The sequence below is a fragment of the Canis lupus genome, chromosome 6 (genome assembly GCF_011100685.1).
Source record: "Canis lupus familiaris isolate Mischka breed German Shepherd chromosome 6, alternate assembly UU_Cfam_GSD_1.0, whole genome shotgun sequence".
Taxonomy (NCBI): Eukaryota; Metazoa; Chordata; class Mammalia; order Carnivora; family Canidae; genus Canis; species Canis lupus.
Genome location: NC_049227.1, coordinates 38,563,380 through 38,570,620, shown reverse-complemented (window position 1 = coordinate 38,570,620; position 7,241 = coordinate 38,563,380). Strand labels below are relative to the sequence as shown.

The window sequence follows — 7,241 nt, the reverse complement described above, 5'->3', positions numbered from 1 at the left end:
ATCTGGAGACGGATAGTAGATGAGGGGCTACCTAGGACTAGTGGGGATGGGGTTTGGGGATTGGGAAGTTATGGCTAATGGGTAGAGGATATCTATTTGAGGTAATGAAAATCTTCCAAAATTGGTTGTGGTAAAGGTGGAACAGTTCTGTGCATCGAGTTAGTTATTTATTTATTTATTTATTTATTTATTTATTTATTTATTATTGAGGTTCAATTTGCCAAAAGTCATCCACTTTAATGGGTGAATTGTATGTGAATTATTTCTCACTGGAGCTGTAAAGAGAATGGTAGAGTCCTCAATGAAGCAAAAATACCTTCAGACAGTAGTCTTTGTGAGCCAGTTGTGGAGGGGCCAACTGTTCCATGGGATCAGGGAGCCAGGCTTTCCCAGTTGAAGCCCAGAAATATTACAGGTAGGTGAAGCAGGAGCAGCTGTCTTCTGTCTTCCCATCTGGAATTTATAGATGGCTCAGGGAAGGGTCTGGACTCCTAGGTGTGCTTGATGGGCTCCTAGGGGGTGGGGAGACACCAGCCGAGGTCTAGTTAATGCAAGTGAGACTTTCACTGAGGAAATGTGCAGTACAGTTCTGTCCTTCTGGTGGCTCCCTAGGAGCCCAAGTCCTCTTTGAGGGTATTAGGGGCTGAGTTGTGTCCCCCCAAACTCATATGTTGAAGTCCTTACCCCCAGCACCTCAGAATGCAACCTGATTTGAAGATAGGGTCTTTATAGAGGGAATCAAGGTAATGAGGCCATTGGATAGGCCCTAATCCAATACGACTGGTGTCCCTATAAAAACTGGAGATTAGAGGACAGGCATGCATACAAGGACAAGGACTTGGACATGGAGACGGTTGTATGCGGGTCTGGGAGACAGGCCCTTCCCCCAAGGCCCTCAGAAGGGATACCTTGATTTCTACTTCCAGCCTCCAGAGCTGGGAGAGAATACATTTCTGTATAGGAACCCAGAAGGAGGTACTTTGTTGTGCCAGCCCCGGGACACAATAGAGAGGGCAGACAGAGGCTGTGCTGAACTGGGAGGGGCTTTGGTCCCAGAGTGGGGTGAGGGAAGAGCAGAGGGTGAGCCTGGCTGTGTGAGAGGACCCCCGAGGGCCTGGCCAGGATCTGGAGGCCCCCTGCATGGGTGCCTGAGGGTTGCAGGACCATGACACCCCCCTACCTACCCCAGGCCTCAGGGGACCTCAGGACAGCCTGGTCAGCTGGGCCTAGGTCGACAGTAAGCCATCCTGAACCTCTCCTGGGGGCTTTACCCTGTCCCCTGGCAGATAGGCTCCCCTCTAGCCACCCCTGCAGGGACCCATGGGGCAGTCTGTTCAGGTACCTGGCCTGGTAGGCCCATGCTAGGTGGCTTGCAGCTCCTGCTATATCCTGGGCCAGTTGGTTCTTGGAACCTTCTCTGGACTTTGGAGCTGGGATACATTCCATTTCAAGTGACCTGGTCGGCATTCCCCAGACCCTTGGCCCCCAACTGGATTACTTCATTTCACAGAGCTCAGCAGGCATCAAAATCTGCTTTCCCAAGCCTAGACTTTCCCACCGCCCCTCCCCTGGCTCAGGCTGAGGATGAGGATGGGGAAGGCCTGTTCCCAGGCTCTGAGATCCCTGCCCTAGCTCAGAGAGTGGAGGGGCCACAGCAAGGGCCATGCCCACCCCCACCCAGGCCCCTCAGTGTTCCCGTCTGACCTTTGCTTCCATCTCTGTGTGTCACATAGACACACACACACACAAACACTCACATCCCCGTATCTTGCCTTTAGGACAGGCTCCACCCTCCCTAATCCCGCCCCCCTCCCTCCCACCTCCAACCTCTTAAAAGAGCGGCTCTCTCTAGAGCTCCAACCTCGGCTGGAGAAACTGCAAGAAGGTAACTGGCTCAGTGGAGGCCGGGGAGGGAGCTGCAGCCAAAGGGACTTTCTGTGGGGGTGGCAGTGGGGCTGCTTCTCTTTTCCTAACATGTGTTCCTCCCCTTCAGGTCATAGCCCCTGGAGCCCTGAAAGATCAAACCATGCACTTGGCCGAGGTGAGCTAGAGCGGCAGGCGGGGGTGGGGGGATGGGGGGGTGGGGGTGGTATGTCTGGGTGATGGTGGTGGTAGGAGTTGGGGGGAGGGGGCGGGAGGGGAAGGGGGTCGTGTGGGAACCACTTCCCTGCGGAGCATCCCTCCCTCCCACTGCGCTGGCCCCAGGCCTGCTGATCCCTCCACATGCACCTGGCTCTGTCCGGTTCTCTGGGGCCAGTGGGGGATCCCACTGGGGAGGCAGGAGTCTGAGGCTCTCAACAGGGCCCCAGTCTCATAATGACCCTGACCTTTGTTTGGTGGAATCTCTGCCCTCGCCATCTGGAAATTCTAAGTAATTGTTGACAAAAAACTCACAGTCTCATTCTGTTCTGAGTCATTCACTTTATACAGCAAGTCCTGATTGTGGGTGATTTTCTGTCTGGGGTGAGCTATGGGGGCAGCTCTGTGTGTGTGTCTTTGGCTGTGTGAGGGGCACTGAGAACAGCGCAAGCTATGGGACAAGCAGTTACTCTAGGAGTTAGACACCACATGTTTGTGGGGCAGCTGGAGGATGGAAGGTCCAGAGGGCCAGAAAAAGCACCAATCCTCAAAGACTCTATACCCTAGAAACCTGAGGGGTGGGGCAAGTTGGTTTTGGTTTCCTTTTAAGATTTTATTTATTTATTTATTCATGAGAGACACAGGGAGAGGCAGAGACACAGGCAGAGGGAGAAGCAGGCTCCATGCAGGGACCCCAATGCGGCACTCGATCCTGGGACCCCAGGATCACAACCTGAGCCCAAGGGAGACTGTCAATCACTGAGCCCCCCCAGGGACCCCATCCTGCAAAGTTTTCAAATTCCTCTCAGATGCCTGGACCTGCAGCCCAGGACCTGAATCAGCCTCTGTGTCTATTCCTTCCTTTCGGGGTGCCCTGTAGCCTCCCCTACACCCTACTGGTCTCCCGCTACCACAAGTTTGACCAGATGCTCCAGGCATCTCCTGGCCTTGTGGCAATGGGATTAGGGAATGACCCCAGGCTTGGTGGCCAGGCCAGTCTGGGAGGATGGGTTGGAGAGCAAATTGTTCCCACCGGCCCCGGCCCGTTGGGTCCTTCTTTTGTCCCATTTCGTGTGACAATGGGCTGACAGGATCACCGACTGAAAAAGCATGTGGACAGATGCCTGGGGACAGATGCCTGGGGAAAGGCGTTTGCCCGCGGCCTGCCCGTGGCACTGATTCCCCGGGGCTGCGGAAGCCAGCACCGCGGTTAGCCCTCAGGTAGATCCTGGTGAAGGGGGTCTGGGGGACCTGGCACTGCCGGGGGTCAAGCCAGGAGTGTGGGCAGCCCAGAGAGGTCTTCAAAGTCAGCAGTCATGCGCAGCCTGGGTGGCTTAGCGGTTCAGCGCCTGCCTTTGGCCCAGGGTGTGATCTCGGGGTCCTGAGATCCAGTCCCCATCGGGCTCCCTGCATGGAGCCTGCTTCTCCCTCTGCCTGTGTCTCTGTCTCTCGTCTCTATCTGTGTCTCTCACGAATAAATAAATAAAATAAAAAAAAAAAAGTCAGCAGTCAGGAAGAGCTGCTGGCCACAGGCGTGTCTCTGTCACCGCCGCGGAGGACCGGATGCCACCACCTGTCCTCCCCTCCGCCAACCGAAAGGACAGAGAGGGTCAGGTATCGGGAGCCCCGGTCCACCCTGCACTCTCCACAGCAATGTTCCTACCTCTGCATGTGTGTACATGTGCTTGTGTACGACACACGGGGTGGGGGTGGCAAGGTCACGTGAGCCTGGATGTCACTGTTACCCCACAGAGACGCAGAACTCCCATGGAAAATCTACGTATCCAATTGGTAAGAAGCTCTTCCCGACGTGTGGTTGGGGGAGTGAGGGGCGTCGGGGCCCTGTGGGTGGACCTGGGACCCTGAGGGAGAAGGACCGGGTCTCTCCCATCTCTGCCTCTCCTCTCCGCACAGCACAGGGTGGTAGACGATTTCTGCGACCAAAATCGAGATCAACCAGAAGGACAAGAACAGGTGGGTCACCGTGCCCCCACTCCCGTGCTCCCTCTGATTTGGCATGGGTGGCTGGTTTCACGGTGATGGTAATGATGGGGAAGAGGACGTGCTGCCCCAGGCTTCCTCGTTCCTTCCGCCGCAGAGAAATACTCTCTCAGTTCACACCTGTGTGGCAGGTGTGTGTGCCCAGGTGAGGAATGCCGGGGCTCAGGGGGGCTTAGGAAGGCATCTGAGTCACTGGGCATGTTGATGACAGGCAGGGATGCCAGATACCTGGTCCCCAGAGCCCCAGGGCTGGAGCCAGTTACTGGGGACCAGGACACAGGGAACAGGCTGGGGCTTGGGGATCAAACGGTGTGGGAGAAGCTGGGAGGTTTTAACTGGTGTGGCTTCTCCCCAACAGGAGCAGTTAGTGCTGATGGAGCTGGAGGTGAGAGTTTTGGGCCTCGGCCCTCTACCAAAGCTTAGCCCCTGGGGTGGTGCTCAGCCATGTCATTGGGTCTGAGCTCCTAGCTCCCTGGGGACTCACCTGGACCCCTGGAGGCCCCAGAGGGACTGCAAGACCGCAGGGGCAGGAGCAGGGCTGCAGCCTTCCCACCCGCCCCTCCCCAGATCAGCATCAATGAGGCCTTGATCAACACCGTGGATCTGCACTACCAGAGCAACAGTGAGGTGAGCGGGACGTGCCCACCACGGCCCTCCTTGCTTCCCCTCCCCGTCCCCACCTGTCCTGAGCGGGGGTGAACGGATGCCCCCAGGATGGGAGGTGGCAACCTCCCGGCCTGGCCTCAGTTCCACGTGTGAGCTAGGTGCGGACGCCGGGCAGCGACACACATGCATGAGCGCCGTGTTTTATGCCACGGAGAGGAATCCGGGCCTGAGTCTTCGCGCGTGTGGCGCTGTTGGCAGGAAAGCCACAGCCTCCATCGGCAGGCTTCCGTCTCCCAGAGTCTCACAAAGATTGAGAGTCCTCAGCCAGGGCCACAACCTGGACCTGGGGCTGCATCCCCCAGGGGGGACCCTGAACAGCCCCCACCCCACCCCTGCAGGAACCTGCCCTTCCTGAGATGCTGTGGATGGAATTGCGCTCCAGAGTCTGCAGATCCTCTGTCCCTGTTCTGGAAGGGGAGAGGTCCAGAGGCCTGTGACCCCGAAAAGAGCTTTTGTGACAAAGCCCTGAGGTTCTTTCTAAGGCTGCTATGCTACCTGCACCAGAAGTGGCAGTTGGCACTGGCCTGGGTGCGGGAGGTGGCTGCTGGCGTGCAGACCTTTTGCAGGGCGGTGGAGGTCATCTGCAGTGTTCTGCAGGAGGTGTTGCAGGATTTCTACTATGGTGTGACCCAGGTCTTCAGGAGCACCATGCAGGCCTGATTAAGCCCCCTGCTCCCCACCCCTGGCCAGCCTCCTGCTCCAGGTCTGACCCATTGCTCTGGCTCTAGTGTCTTAATAAAAGCTGCTTGAATCATGAAGCACCTGGGTGGCTCAGTGGTTGAGCATCTGCCTTTGGCTCAGGTCAGAATCACAACCCCCCCTCCCCGGACTCCCACATCAGGCTCCCTCCCTGCAGGGAGCCTGCTTCTCCCTCTGCCTATGTCTCTGCCTCTCTCTTTGTCTCTCATGAATAAATAAATAAATCTTTCAAAAAAAACCAAGTTGGTTGAATCAAATCTCAAATCGGGTGCTTGTTGGGTTGGGACCAGGGGTCCCCAGTGGTTGGCGTGGGGCCGGGGCATGTGTCACATGAACCTGAGCTGGGGTCTCTTGACCTCTCTAATCTGATCTATACATGGGACACTGGTTACAGCTGGTCATGGACTTGTGCTGAGGACTGGAAGGTTATGGCCTTGCTTGCTGCATAGTAGAGACCCTGAATCTGTTTCTGGAGCAGCAGGGAGCTCAGGCCTGAGGAACTCTCAGTCCTCATCTCCTGCCCTGGGTCTTCATCCTTCCCCAGGCCACGGAAACTCCATTCACCTTCCAAGATCAGAGACTTTGGGTTGGGGGGCACAGAGAGGGAGGGAGGGGGAAGGAGGATGGACCCCTGGCTGGGCCCTGCAGAAAGGCACCCTAGGGCCTAGGGCAGGGCAAGAGGCCCCCAGGCCACTCAGGCCTGTGGCCTAGTGTGGGCCTACAAATGCTGTAACTGGGGAGAGGAGACCAGGGCTGGAGGGGTGCAGCCAACTCATCATTTCTTTTCCTTTTTTTTTTTAAAGATTTATTTATTTATTAATGAGAGACACAAACTGAGAGAGAGAGGCAGAGACATAGGGAGAGGGAGAAGCAGGCTCCCCACAGGGACCCCGACGCGGGACTTGAACCCAGATCCTGGGATCACAACCTGAGTCAAAGGCAGGCGCCCAACCACTGAGCCACCTAGGCATCTCTCTTTCTTTTCTTTTTTTTTAATATTTATTTATGAGAGAGGGAGATAGCACATACCCATGCCTGCAAGAGTGTGTGGGGAGGGGCAGAGAGAGTTTCTTTCTCATCTGCTGAGTTTGGAGCCCAAAGCAATTCTGGACTAGACTTCCTGAGATGATGACCTCCATCCGAAACTGACTGAGCCTCAACGAGCCCCACCTCCCTTTCCCCAAGCTTCTCCATCCCCCACTGAATTCCTGCCTCTGGCTCTGCACAAAGATTTTGCATTGAGACTGTCTGGCAGCAGCTGAGGTGCAGCTGGTGGGGGGTGGGGCTCCAGGGCCCTAAGAACAACGGGCCAGGTGGGAAGGGGCTTGGGAGCCAGGGGCCTCAAGGTCTGGGGGCATTTCTGTGACTCAGCATCCCAATTCCCTGGGTCCCAATTCTCTGTCCGCCAGCTTCTTCAGACCCTTTGGATCATAGGAATAAACTCTTGATTCTTAGAAAAATCACCTCCCTGGGGGCCACTTGTGAGTGCAACAGGAGGTAATGGCTAGACCATAACCTGATCATCTTCAAGGACCCTGCTTGCTCACAGACCCTGACCTGCAGGAAGAGGATGAGGGGTACTTATTGACCCTGGCCCTTTCTTTCCAAGTCAAAAGACACCCCAATATGTGGGTTCCTGTCAACAGAGGCCCGTGCAAGCCCACATCTTCTTTTACTTTCAGGAGAACCTTCTGACAGCCTTTTACACTGGAAGGCCCATCTCATGCTGGGGTCCCCAGCTCCAAGGGGTCACTCAGTGCCAGGGCCTGATCCAGCACTTACTTCCCCTTGACCAT

The 7,241-nt window shown here is 56.1% G+C and overlaps 1 protein-coding gene across 2 annotated transcripts; it reads left to right on the top strand.

Moving 5' to 3' along the window:
* Positions 1–1,822: 1,822 nt before the first annotated feature.
* On the top strand, positions 1,823–5,504 carry IL32 (interleukin 32). 2 transcript variants are annotated; one of them, XM_038538877.1, is made up of 7 exons: positions 1,823–1,885; positions 1,994–2,041; positions 3,832–3,870; positions 3,994–4,053; positions 4,439–4,465; positions 4,648–4,707; positions 5,085–5,504. In XM_038538877.1, the coding sequence occupies exons 2-7, from the start codon at positions 2,027–2,029 to the stop codon at positions 5,181–5,183; spliced, it is 300 nt and encodes a 99-aa protein (XP_038394805.1). In that variant the 5' UTR covers positions 1,823–1,885; positions 1,994–2,026; the 3' UTR covers positions 5,184–5,504. The 2 variants fall into 2 exon arrangements, with proteins under 2 accessions (XP_038394805.1, XP_038394806.1); XM_038538878.1 differs by lacking the exon at positions 3,832–3,870 and having other exon boundaries at positions 1,848–1,885.
* The last annotated feature ends 1,737 nt before the right edge of the window (positions 5,505–7,241 follow it).

Excerpts from the sequence above, each read along its gene's own strand:
- IL32 (XM_038538877.1), top strand. Across the intron at positions 3,871-3,993 it reads AAAATCTACGTATCCAATTG|CACAGGGTGGTAGACGATTT; the intron begins GTAAGAAGCTCT and ends CTCTCCGCACAG. Across the intron at positions 4,054-4,438 it reads AACCAGAAGGACAAGAACAG|GAGCAGTTAGTGCTGATGGA; the intron begins GTGGGTCACCGT and ends TCTCCCCAACAG.